At 38.1% G+C, this 14,053-nt stretch overlaps 2 protein-coding genes across 2 annotated transcripts; one reads left to right on the top strand and one right to left on the bottom strand.

Moving 5' to 3' along the window:
* Window positions 1-821: 821 nt before the first annotated feature.
* Window positions 822-7,612, bottom strand: fam50a (family with sequence similarity 50 member A). Its single transcript, XM_076277193.1, has 13 exons — window positions 7,371-7,612; window positions 5,737-5,821; window positions 5,541-5,640; window positions 5,145-5,296; window positions 4,968-5,044; window positions 4,756-4,822; window positions 4,599-4,660; window positions 2,659-2,735; window positions 2,315-2,369; window positions 2,150-2,198; window positions 1,956-2,026; window positions 1,414-1,524; window positions 822-1,067 (listed from the first exon to the last, which is right to left on the bottom strand). Exons 1-13 carry the CDS (start codon window positions 7,479-7,481, stop codon window positions 1,059-1,061), a joined length of 1,026 nt encoding a protein of 341 aa, XP_076133308.1. The 5' UTR covers window positions 7,482-7,612; the 3' UTR covers window positions 822-1,058.
* Window positions 7,613-9,126: 1,514 nt separating this feature from the next.
* On the top strand, window positions 9,127-12,747 carry tmed4 (transmembrane p24 trafficking protein 4). The gene is made up of 5 exons (XM_076277195.1): window positions 9,127-9,313; window positions 9,998-10,098; window positions 10,754-10,879; window positions 10,993-11,139; window positions 11,328-12,747. The coding sequence occupies exons 1-5, from the start codon at window positions 9,175-9,177 to the stop codon at window positions 11,475-11,477; spliced, it is 663 nt and encodes a 220-aa protein (XP_076133310.1). The 5' UTR covers window positions 9,127-9,174; the 3' UTR covers window positions 11,478-12,747.
* The last annotated feature ends 1,306 nt before the right edge of the window (window positions 12,748-14,053 follow it).

Genomic DNA, 14,053 nt, shown 5'->3' with positions numbered 1-14,053 from the left:
TTTGTTTATTTATATATTTATTTATGTATCTATCTGTCCATCCTTTCATGTACAGTATTCCTAATATTTTGCCATTGACATGCTTTGACGCTTTTGATTAAATTCTTGCTTAAATACATCTGTTGTTTCATGTACATTTATCCCACATTCTAATAATAAAAATAATAATAACAATAAAGGTTAATACATTCTAATAATAATAATAATAAAGGTTAATAATAATGAAGGTTCTGTAATGAACTTCAAAAGGTTCCTCAAGCAACCTTTGAAAAGGTTCTTCAAAGAACCTTTCTTTAAAGGTTCTTCGAAGAACCTTTTGAGGTTCCCCCACAGTTTCAAATTGAAGAACCCCTAAAAGTTCCTCCAGGATCTTATAATTTTTACAGTGTACCTCAAAGCAGCGGCGAAAAAAAGGTGCAGAAAAACAAGCCAGCAGGACGTGGATTGAACTATGAATATTGGTCACACTGACAATTTACTTATGGCATTGCATAATCTAGGCTTTTCTACTGGTGTTTTCGCGAAGGCTACACCACACAATCATCTACGTTTCTCACCTACCTCAACAGGCACCGCAGGTATTTTACCTACTTGTAGTGACGTGTAGCCTACTCGACTGAGAGCCTTGTGGTAGGACTGGTTCGTTACCACGTGGCATATATAACCATTTTCGCAACACTGGATAGAATAACTTTGATTTGATAGTCTAGTCAACAACTCAGTTTGACCAGTTCTACAAGATGATCTACATGAAAATTATCTGAATATTAGCCTATCTGTATTTGCAAAGTTATAGATAGAAAGGAAAGAGGACAAATAAACAGCTTGTAATATTTTATTGACAACACCATCAGCTGCAACTAAATACAGTTCAATTAATATAAGAACTCAAAAACTTGGTACTCTGGTTAATGATTATATACATTTTTAAAACAATTCAAGGTCCCCTCAAGAGAAGGCCCCCCTTCTCTGAGCACTGGAGATGGAAAATAAAATGTTTTGATATTGTGAATATGAAATATGCATGTAACACAATGTTGATACTGGAGGGAGATTTATCACCGGATCTGCAAACATAAAAAACATATAATGTCACAATGGGCTTTATATGGTTCCTTTACCCATCAACATTATGGAAAACAATGATTCCCCATGCTCTCACTGCATATTTCAGGGTTATGGAACATATGTCTGAACTAGAATAACCCAGAGTCACTGACAATGACAGCAAGCAGGCACATGCACCGTTTATCAGTATAGTACTAAATTATGGCCTGAAGCATGGACCAATGTGGTACTTTATCAAACCTCTTTCATCAACGGTCCACTACTATGTGGAGACATACTTTTCATGATACTAACAAAATACTACTTAGCAATTTGTACAACTGCCATGGAACAATAACTGCTTACCGTGTATTTATCCCATTTCTTCTCTGGGTCGTACGGCTCCCATCGACTGGCGGGAAAGATGTGCTTGTTTTTCTCATACCAGCTTCGCAGGACCACTTTACCTGCATGAGACTAATCACAATGGAATGCAACATGACCAATCATGTTCCACAAATGAAGACAAACATTTGGTTTGGATGACTATATGCTAGGCCAAAGAATATAGAATAAAGAATATGGACATTTATTTGGCAACACTTCATTTTAGCAAACACATGTTAGTCATTAATACATATGTGTTAGTGCTCAATAAGTTCTATAGTACACATACACATGTATTAGGTCTTTATTAAACAACTTATTCTTACTTAATAGGTGAATTATTATTGGTAAATCCTGAATAAGCAACTAGTTGGTCCTAATATAAGGTTATTAATGCGTAGTATGGTTCAAAATAGACATGTATAGCCAGGTTTATATTTTAGATATACTGTATGCATGGAACGAGCATTCATGAAGAGGACGTGGGCCCTGTTTTACTGCTACACTAAGAGGGACATTACCTCATCCTTCTCTACAGTGGCATCATTTATCAACCGGATGTCATCATGAACATCAAAGCTGAATAAAGGTCCTGAGGGGGGAAAAATGAAAATTGGTTTGCTGTAACTTAGTATTCAAGACACACAAATTCCATTTTACAGTCAAAAGAGCACCCTCCATAACAAGCACATTTTAATTTCCTAAAGCTACTTACCACTTTTGCCTCTGGCTTTTGTCACTATGAAGTCATAGAAACTGTGGTGCTGTGAAAACATAGATTAATTTATTTGTCTGTTGTACGGAATTCTAACACTTAATGTGCATGTCAAGCACAGACAGCAATACATGAGGAGAGGGAGGGAGGGCAACTTTCACTCACATGGGGAATGATCAGATCCTCTTTGATGTACATGAGCTGCTCCACTCCAGCTGACCTGAAGAAATCAGACACAAAAGTTAAATTTGTTTCATTTGTCTTAGCTCCAGGGGATACTGCACTTCATAGATTATCAACATTTGCCAAACCTATCCACACTTGCAGTTCTTGATAGTACAGAAAACAAATAATACAGCATACTTGAATGTAAACTATCACTAAAGAATCTGAGAGTTTCATTCAGGGAGTGCTTCATTAGAGACTTATGAATGACTAGATGGATACATTTATGCCTTAAGGCCCAATTCAGAGCAACAGTTGATGGCAACTCAACAGCAGTTATTTACCTTAACTCACTGAAATCTTTCCTCAAGATTTCCAGTGCCTTTTGTAAGAAGTTCTGAATGGTGTTGCCTTTCTTCATCTGTATAAACAAGATAAATTCAGCATGAATCACAACTCAACTCCTATTCTTATCAATGACATCGCTGATAATCCTAAAATATGCATAATGTAATAATTGATGGATGATGCATTCATATAAACACGGAACAGCATATCACTAACATCAGAGTTTGCTATGGCACTCTGGAATAATGAAACTTCTGATTCCAGTTGCTGACAGTGAGTAACATAACCTAATGAAGAATCACCTCTCTTACATGCATATATCTCAATGTACTGTACAATAGTGTCTGTATATTTTAGGGCTGTCAATCGATTAAAAAAAGTAATCTAATTAATTACATACTCTGTAATTAATTAATCTAAATTAATCGCATATATAATTTTTGCTGTGAAATTATTTCAAATTTTTAAATTCAAATAAATCATTGAATAATCAGCATTACTGACATTAAAGTTCAAAAACTCTTTTATTATTATTTTAATAATGGCCATAATAATCTATGATATGACCTAATATGCTGAGGAAATAAATTCAAAAGTGCTTCGGGAATAAGTTGTTGTTCACATACAAGGTAGCTATTTCAGGCCACAGATATAACCTAGGGGACACAATGAAAATAAATTAACACTTCCCTCAATTTCAACACTATTTCTTTGCATTGATGTGCGACTTTAGAGTTGATGAACTCCGGTGATATGCAAATTCCTTGCTGCAGACATTGCAAAGGACTTTATTTTAATCAACACTTTATTTTTATCAACACCATCAGGCCGTTGTTTAAAAGTAAATGTTCCAATCAATGATCTAGTCAGCACATTTTCTTCTCTCTCCTTCATTTTACAGTCTAATGGTTACTGACTACAATGGCTTGGGGTCAAAGGTCATACGGAATCGATTAATCTGCGTTATTTTTTTTAATCAGTTATTTTTTTCTCAAATTAATTAATCGAAATTAATCAGTTATTTTGACAGCTCTAGTATATTTGTTGTGAGTTGCTCCTTAAGAAGCCATCACTGCTTTACGTATGAGTCATTACATTGGTTACCACCTAAATATAGATCTATAAATATATATATACACACACACACACACATCACTAAAGTTCCCTCAAACTGGATGAAACGTTAATATGTTTGTTAGACACAGCCCAAATAAATTTGCAAAATTGAAATCAGTCCACCATATTATTTCGACTTGTGCACTACCTTCTTACCTTCAGGTATTTAAGATTTCAATTATGCCAGCCCATGTCGGTTACATTTAAGTGTAAAACATGGTATATGTGTACATGTACTTTAGTATCAAAAGGGTAGCACTGGCAGCAGCTATGCCCGTTTGCCTGGGAAAGCTCTGTTTGTTTAAGAGAGAGCATGCTGATTTGGTCCTCTCCATGATGGATTGTTTACATATTGCACTCAGTGTTATTGCGATAAAGACCCCCTTGAAAGTTGATCCTACTAATAAACTGTCAATTTTAACTAAGAGGGGCAAGCCTCCATTGGAGAACAAGGCTAAAATGTGTTCCATAAAACAGTTATTGTGTGCACATCCCACCTTCTGGCAGGTGCAGGACAAAAGAAAACTATACTCAATTGAAAAAATATAATGTCCGCAACACTGCTTTTGACTCCCAATTATTTAATGCACAACAGGCAACGTTTCGACCCTGCTGGGTCTTCTTCAGGCAAAATGCCTGTTGCCTGTTGTGCATTAAATAATTGGGAGTCAAAAGCAGTGTTGCGGACATTATATTTTTTCAATTAAAATGTGTTCCATCTCTTAAATAGTTTTCATTATATGTATTTACTCAGTCACCCTACCATATCTAAAGAGTTGAAATTGTGAGGCTGTTGGAATCTACCACTATAAATATTTACCTTGACAGTCTTTCTGTGACCTGAGCCATCCCAGTAGCTGAAGGTGATTTCAATTTCCTCATCTAAAAGGGAATAATGTACATTAATGTGTTTTAGTTTGCATGGTCATGACGGGTCACAGAACTTTCAGCAAGGACACACTTTAAGATGTTTTTACTTTTGATCTTCTCCTGCTTCCCCTCCCACTCCTGTCGTAGTTCCTCTCTCAGACGATTCTCTTCTTCCTGTATGGGAGCACACACACCATACACACACAAACAAGCACACACATAAAATACCTGTACAGCACAGAGACATGAAACAAACATACAAAGCCGAGGACTGCTTTGCACTAACCCCTGAGGGGGGGAAACATGCCTGGTTACTCACCTCTCTGTCTCTATCTGGTAGAAAGCTGGTGTCGACATCCGGATTCTTCCCCAGTTTCTTCTTCTTCACTGGAAAGTCTGACACAAAGCATTGGCAATCAGTGTTTGGTAATGGCACTTCTAATCTTTGTCCATTTCAGCCTGTGGTACAGACTTTCAAAAAGACTGCTTTACTCACAGTCCTCCTCCTCTTCCCCATCCTCATTATCATTGTCGTTGTCATCCTCATCCTCATCCTCATCTTCTCCATCATCAGGGTTAAATGATAGACTAGCAATCTTTCGCTTCTGTTCTTCTTTCCGCTTCTTCTCTTTTTGCTTTTCTAGTTTCCTTGTTTAGGTGCAGAAACAAAGTAGCAATAGGGGTCATAAGTTTCTATTCTACCATTCAAAATACCATTGGTCGTCGATCAATCATGATTAGGTTCAACATTACTGTCAATACTATGTTCATTTAAAGGAGGTAAACTGAATTTAAAACTTAAAGAAATGTTGAATAGTAAATTCGTATTATAAAATGCAAACTACATAAGGTTGTGGTCCTATTAAGTGATTAGGTAAAATCATGCACTTACAGTTGCAATTCCTTGGATTGTTCCTTTTTAGCCAGCTGCTTTTCTCTCTCTTTGACTAAGGCCTCTTGTTTTGCCTTCATGTCATTAAGAGTCACCAGACCTTTGGGCAACAAAAAAAACAACATATTAAAGTTCTGACTTACTATATAATCAAATTGATGACTGTATCCAAAATAGTTTGACCAGAGTAACTTACCCACTGTGCTGGATTTGAGTTCTTGTTCCACTGCATCATAATGAGCTGAGAACTTTTTATCAATATTGGCTTTCACCATATTGTCCTGGAGAAAACAAAGCATTAACACAGTCACATTAACATACATTTCAGGCAAAGAACATGGGTCTGATTACTGAGAGTGTACAGTTTTTTTTCCAGTTTATAAACAGTAACAGCACTGTCAAAATCACAAATCATTAAGCATGGGACGATCTCAAGGATGTATCTGTGACAAGTTGATTCTTTTGAGAGAATGTTCCCCTTAAAATTATTCAAAGAAGAAAATCAAATGACAAAGCAGTCAGTCAGTTTTGAAGGGTTTCAATCTTCACTTTCACTGTCAGCATGCCTACACTTAAACCACACATATACTGCATACTTCAAACATATTTTTAAAATGGGCTATATGCGGTCAAGATCTACAGCATATATGCACCAGGTGAACCAGCACACACCACAATTGACATGGCATGATAAACAATCAGCTTAGATACCTGAATTTTACAACTCTTGTTTTGTATTTTATCCTTCTTAATAGCTTAAAGTAATTAAGAAACTGTCAACGAATGTAGGCAAACACAGTAATATGTAATTATTTCCACAATAACAATTAACTAAAAACACAGTCTAGTCAACATGCATAGGAATAATAAAAAAAAGATTCCAAAAGGACCAGAGTATTATGTTTCAAAAACATGCACAATTGCCCTGTAGGCTAATTGCTTCACAGACACCTGTTTAAGTAGGCTTTGTTTTCACTGCCTTTCTCAAACATTCTCTGCAACACATTTTAGAGCATGTTTTGGCCAGATTTTAGACATTAAGATAGTCACAGATCAAAAGGTCAAGCACTTTTCTCTTACATTTTGGAATATCCTACATAGTGCCTATGTGATTCATTTGTGCAGTGAACGGCCTTGGTCACAATCTTCAGATGTCATTGGCTATATAATCCATAGGTTGTTGATATAACCCATTTAACCTCACTTGGCAGAAAAGAGACAATTTCTATGAGAAAAAATCTGTTTTAATCAAAAAGTTAAATCAAAATAAGTTTTGTTCATATTTTGAAACCTTTTGTTGAGAATTTTTATCTCCATGAATGTAAAAGGATCTGACGTGCCAAAAAGCCATAAAGTTACATAGGCCTAAAATCCTCTTTTTGAAAATGTCTACACCCCTACTGGTTACTGTACTATTTGGTACTAAATATACTTACATACTCTGTACACTGAATTACTACTAGTAAAATATAGATTTCACACATCTTACAAACCCATTATTAATCAATGTTCTGCCGCCCAGTAATATCTGCGCATTAAATAGACACGCCAGAGTTTCATTCACTGCCATTTGAGTAGCCTAGGTTATTTTGTTAACTGCACACATGCTGCAATTATGATTAAAGATGCATGTTTCCCTAAGGACTCCAGAGGGCGCTGGCAACATTGACCAATCACATCCAGAATCACATCGCAGTCCAAATCATTCTCGTCTCTGTGAACAGCTAATCTTTCCCACTTATCTGCTGAAAACATTTCATGAAACTTGGTACAACAAGTGTTGCTATGATCAAACCACGGAATTCAACTATTTTGTAAAGAAATATATACCTCTGCAATTTTTTGCTTCAACTGCTCCAGTTGTTCACGTTCTCTTTCACGCTTTTTCATCAGCTGCATGGCTCGTCCAGCCTCGCTGGCTGCTCCTTTGTATTGCGCCATGACTTCAAATTCAATAACCTTTCAAAAAATATGTTATTACACGCAACTCACAAGAAGAAAAACGACAAAACGGCCAGACAATAATAAACACTATAGCGACTTCGCACTTACTACTGCTGGTACACTTTCAATTCCGGGTCAATCGTTAGCGGAAGATGCCCTGCTTAGACTGATTATGTCTAAATAAAAGTCCATGATTTCAGCGGTGTCTACGGAGCACCAAAGGGAATTTAATGTAGAAAGTACTAGCCTTAAGTTACCAGTGGTTGCTGCTGACATAAAAAAAAAAAAAAACAGTTGATACCTTAGTTGTGAGCCTCCCTGTTTTTTGATTCTCCAGCACCAGTTGATACCAACCCTCCTAATGCAAGACAAGCTGTTGCAGATGAGTTTGGACCCTGGTGTCCTGGAAGACTATCAGAAAGACTTCAGTTTGTCAGGAGGAGGGACTGCACATTTCAGACTGGTCACAGCAGCCCCAAGAAACGGTGCTTTCCTCTGTCTTTTTCACCCTGTACATTGCTGACTTTAGTTAGCATACACTCTTACATACTCTCTTACACAACATGCCACATGCAGAAGTCTCTGACAACACTGTTTTACACCCCAGTGTTGTCAGAGAACTTCTGCATGTGGCATGTTATAAAGAGTGTAAGAGTAGCCTATAACTGAAGTCAGCAGTGTACAAGGTGAACATAACAGGGGAACGTAATGTTACTGCTACACTGCACATATCTGTAGGCCTACATGTTGTTCATACATGCATATCCATGTCTATTCTGCTCTGATGGTAATTTTGATACCACAGATGAAATAGAGACCCAGTCAGACCAATAGTATGAAAAATCAGGAACAGAGTTTATTTACAATGATGCGCATCAAGGGAGAGACAGCATGACTTCACCTAAAGATCCATCAGCTGCTCTAACTAGACAAGGAAATAGTTAAGTATCCTTCGAGGCTGACGGGAGATGGCGTTGTTAATCATGGACAATGACCACCACCCCTTACGTAGGCCTATTCACTAGCCAGAGGAGCAGTGGCAGACTGCCTTCACTGTCATGCTCACAGGGGGTCCTTCCCTGGGCCATACAGTTAACTGTAATTGACTATTTTGTGCATGAGTTTGCTTCTCTGTGCCAGTACTATATCATACCAAACCAGTCTTTCACCAGTTATAAGCCACACGCGCACACACTTTTTTCCTTCAGTATTTGTTTATGAAGTGTATACTTGGTTGGTTGTCACCGGGATGCAGAGCTAGAGTTCAGTAGGGTGACAGCTGCTGGTTGTTTGGTTGGTTGTCACCAGGATGCAGAGCTAGAGTTCAGTAGGGTGACAGCCGCAGGAAAGAAGCTTCCTCTGAACCTGCTGGTTCGGGTGCGGAGAGATGCCCCCAGAGGGGAGTGGGGTGAACAGTCTGTGGTTGGGGTGAGAACAGTCTTTAATGATGCTGCACTCTATCACATCTGCATCACTTCACATTTACCCATCTATGCATCTTCACTCAGACAATGCTATTGGGAGTGGACGATTTGTGGAATTGGCCTATATTATCGTTGTCGTGGATGAGTTGGTATTTAAGCGACGTTGCCTTTAAGATGACGTCGATCCCAGAAACTGTCCTAGGAATCAATTTTCACAACAGTATTGTTCCCTTAGCTCAGATGATTACAGTGAGGGTGAGTTTGAAATGACGCCTGTGGTGTCTTTCACCGGCTTTTTGGCAGCGTTTGCTTGGCTTTCACTAAGCAACGCTCTTTACTTCCATATTGGTGAAACAGAAAAAAAATGTTTCATAGAAGAAATTCCGGATGAAACCATGGTTATAGGTAGGTTTTCGCTTTGGTGCTAGCGGTCTCTGCAACGCTAGCTAGCTTGCTACTTTGCTATTTGGGGTGACAAGATGTGGTCCAACTAGCTAGCTAGGTGGTTTAGGAAATTAACCCTGATCTCCAGGTGCTTTGTGTGTGTGTGTGTGTGTGATTGTCATTGTATTGTGCATGTGTCATGTACACCGTCGTCGTTTCAACTGGATGCGGCTAGGAATATGAGTGCCACTGATAAAGGCCATGGCAAATTATTAGCTAGATTATCAGCAGCAGTTGGTGAATGGTAAACAGCGTGCACCACCCAGTATCCTGCTATCCAGGATACTGTTCGGGAGGGACAGGTCTAACCTGTTGTCGTGTTTCATAACTTAGTTCATAACTAAGTAATTCATAACTTTGGAGGAAACTGCTGCTTGTTGTGCACCACGATGTTATTATCTAATAGACGCGTGGAAGTCATAACTTAATGGCAATAAAAATAAACCAAATTATTCTGCTTTTTGTAATACATGTCGTTGGTAGCCTATTAAGTTTAGGAAATATATTATGTGTCATGTGTGGTAGAGGTATGAATGGAATATTTATAATTAATGTTTATTTTGAGAAGATCATGGTTGTAATATACAGCTAAACCTGTGTGAATTCAAGGTGTTCATATGACTTGCTTTTCTTGCTGCTACACAGGGAAATACAGGACACAACTATGGGACAAGCAAACTGGATCATTCCTGCCCTCCACCCCAGGGCTTGGGATGCATGTGGAGATCAAGGATCCAGAAACAAAGGTTACTCCTGACTCTCATGAATCAATTTCACCTGTGTCTTTTTGACATTGTCACTTATAGGAAGGTCTGTCCTTTACACAGACCTCTAAACCTGTGTTTCTCAAACTTTTTCAGACCAAGGACCACTTGACCAATAAAAACAAAAAAATAAACTGATGGACCATCTTGTTTAAAAAAAAGAGTAGACCTACTTCAACAGTATATTACACAATAGGCCTACTCACTGAACCACCTTGCTTATTGTGTCCGAGGATTCATATGATTTAAACTGGCATAGCTTACATAGGCAGTGTTGCAGAACTGTTTGGATTTACATACAAATTGGTTCAATATTGCAAACACCTCATCTATATTATATTTTACCACGTCTGCTTGCGGACCACTTGGGATAGCTTGCGGACCACACTTTGAAAAACACAGCTCTAAACTAATGGGATAGAATACAACTGGTAAATTCTCAGTAGAGGGCAAAGAGTATTAAAATTCGGTTTCTGTGTATTGTCTCTGTGTCTCAGATCCAGATGTAGGATTTTTTTTCATTATTATTTTTCACTTTACTGGTCCTATATAGCGGTGAGGGTTTGCTGTTAACTGACTGCCCATGCTAACTGCTGTAACGTCATTCTAATGTCTGCGCTCCCTTTGTCTTTTTAAGATCATTCTCTCCCGTCAGTACGGCTCTGAAGGTCGGTTCACTTTTACCTCCCACACTCCTGGAGAGCACCAGATCTGCTTACACTCCAACTCCTCCAAGATGGCTCTGTTTGCGGGGGGCAAATTGGTAAAGGGCATATTAATAAACATGCATATTGTCACATAGATAACAAGTGTGTTCATTGACGTGTCTTGCCTTTTGTTTACTTTAGCTAAACTATTCAAATATTTTCTTTACAGAGAGTTCATCTGGACATTCAAGTGGGTGAACACACTAACAACTACCCAGAGATTGCAGCCAAGGACAAGCTGACTGAACTGCAGTTACGGGTCAGGCAGCTTCTGGATCAGATTGAGCAGATCCAGAAAGAGCAAAATTATCAGAGGGTGAGTTAATTCAGTAAAAGCAGTGAGCAATCATCCTGGAACATTCATAGGAAAACATAACCTTTGATGAATACATTGCAGTGATAAGAGTGTAGATTTTGTGTAGCCTTCTGACTTTCAACCATAGATAAGTAACCTCAAACTGTAGCCAAAATGTCATGTCACGACGATTCCATTTTTCTCCTCAGTATCGCGAGGAGCGTTTCCGCATGACGAGCGAGAGCACCAACCAGCGTGTCCTGTGGTGGTCCATTGCCCAGACTCTCATACTCATCGTCACAGGCATCTGGCAGATGAGGCACTTGAAGAGTTTTTTCGAGGCCAAGAAGCTTGTGTAAAATGAACCGCCCAGGACTGATGCGTGTACAAGTTTACAAATGAAGACATTTTCACTCGTTAACCCCCCCCCCCCCATATATATATATACACAGAGGTCTGGCAAACTAATCATTCATAGAATACCCATACAAGTAGACACCTACACAATTAGTTAAATATCCACAATGTATTTCTTGCCCTATGTGTAGTACTTAGTCTTAATACAATGGCATACAAACTGATGTGTAAAGAGCCATGTTGTATGGTATCAGGTTTATACCATCACATTAAGAGTCACTGGCTCTACTAAAGCAGTCATTGGAATTAAATGATTAATCATGTTACACTTCCATTACTTTGCAAAACCCAGAAAAAGATATAGAATGAAGGATAGAAATACTATATCAAGGTGAAATATAAGAGGCTTATATAATTTTTTTGGTTTTCTTTTGCTGGATGTATGTGTATATATTGATTTCATAAATGCCCCCTGTCTACTTCTGAAAACATTGTAGTTGTCAAATATGACCTGACTTGTTTTATTTATTTCCTTAAGTATAAAGTAATGGCAACATAACACAGTGCTATTTTTGGTTGTGTTGACAGTTTCAGGTATCTTCCCATTTGTTGTTTTGAAACTTAGGTAGAATTATGTTTCATATAGAAGTGTACTTACTGGCTATACATGTGATGGCCCATGTGTATATTCTACATGATTTATCAGTACTGCAGCTATTCAGAAAGCAACCTCACAAAATGTATTCAGTTGTGACACATCTGGTGTGTTTGTGTGTGTGTGTGTGTAAAGTTAAGGCACCATGGTTGGATCAGCATTTTCCTTGCATTGCAGTTCAGCACATTCCTGAATACACCACATAGATGTACTTGGTAACTGAAAAGCTGAATAGCTTAATGTACAAGAATAGCTTCTCAGTCAGCCAGTGTCATACTATGTGAAAACAGTATACTGATCATAAGCATTTTCTATTTTAGTTAGCATGTCCATTTTAAATGAAGTTAGATATGACTTTCTGCTACGTAGTATAATTCAGTCTTGTCTTTGTGGGAGACTAAGCTTAAGGTGTTTCATGGAATCACATTAATCTTGACCCCATTATGTTGGCCATGGACAAAAGTTAAAGATGACAGTTATAACTGCAGGATGAAAGATTTCATGTTCTTGATGTTTTCGTACAGACTACAAAGATGTGTTTATTTATAAATGTCAAATTGCCTCTCTTAATATGCTGATAATAAATAGCTCAAACTACATGAGTGAAGATAAAAGCATTTGTTTCTTATGTGTGCATCACTGCAACATTAAAGAAACAGCCTTAAAGTGGAATGTATAGTGGTATCTATGAAACACAGCATCACAACACTTTGCACGGCTGTCTTTTTGTCTGTTTATATTCTGCAAATTTGGCTAATTTCATTTCACAATAGTTGGTTCAATAAATATACCAAGGACATGGACTCAAGTTCAACACATTTAATTACTCAAATGAAGGAAAAGCTCACTCACATCTACAGTAAGTCCTTGTGGTGGTAGATATGTAAGGGATAATGGCTGCCGAGGTGTCCTGTTACCGAAATAATGGACGAGGCAAAGAATTCCCTGACATGAAATACAAGTTTTTAACAATAAATACATTGCTTAGCTTTAATATGTTTGATCAATGAGTATTTCCAAAGACTGGAGAAATGTTTGTCATTTATTTTTCCTATGATGTACTTTAAACAGTAGGTAAAAGAACCCTACATGCATAAAAAGAAATCCTAATACAAATCCATATGACACTGAATGATACAACTACATATCAGCCTTTTCTCTCACCTATTATGACGTTGCATAGGAAAGTGTTTCACTATGTTTACTATTAGGTTTTGAATACCCCTGAGGCCCGTGTACAGCCATTCCCAAGTGCTTTTACTTGGATCTGTCCGGCCTCTACTTTTGAATCCACCCTCACTAAGCTGCATAGTTCAGTAGAGCTGAATTCAGTACCCCTCTATTTTACTTATTCTCTAAGGAATAGTTAGGGAAATTTGGTCTGCATTTATCCCAATCCGTGAATTAGTGAAACACACTCAGCACACAGTGAACACACAGTGAGGTGAAGCACACTAATCCCGGCGCAGTGAGCTGCCTGCTACAACAGCGGCACTCGGGAGCAGTGAGGGGTTAGGTGCCTTGCTCAAGGGCACTTACAGCCGTTCTTACTGGTCGGGGTTCGAACCGGCAACCCTCCGGTTACAAGTCCGAAGCGCTAACCAGTAGGCCACGGCTGCCCCTCATGGCAAGATGAAGACCAGTAGAGAAATGCATAATCTTATAAACTTGACATACAGTAAGTATACTGCTGCAACTGGACTAGTCAGTTACTTTAATGACATTTAAATTCCAGACAAACACATACTATTTCATGTCCTTAACTCTCAAAGCAAAAATGTGTCTGTTTGACAGAACAGTATTATAGTATAAATTTTATATATAAATGTTGACATACATCTTATCAACACCACATATCTTTGACTCAGAAGAATCAAAGCATGTTAGCTGTGACTATCAACTCCTCAGTCAACTCACAGAGAG

This window comes from Alosa pseudoharengus, unplaced genomic scaffold (assembly GCF_046254945.1).
Source record: "Alosa pseudoharengus isolate Yale_2024_CS ecotype anadromous, Long Island Sound unplaced genomic scaffold, YU_APseudo_1.1 YU_APseudo_1.1_scf_9, whole genome shotgun sequence".
In the NCBI taxonomy this organism is placed as follows: domain Eukaryota; kingdom Metazoa; phylum Chordata; class Actinopteri; order Clupeiformes; family Clupeidae; genus Alosa; species Alosa pseudoharengus.
Note: the sequence above shows the minus strand (reverse complement) of the source record. Positions and strands in the feature narration are given on the sequence as shown.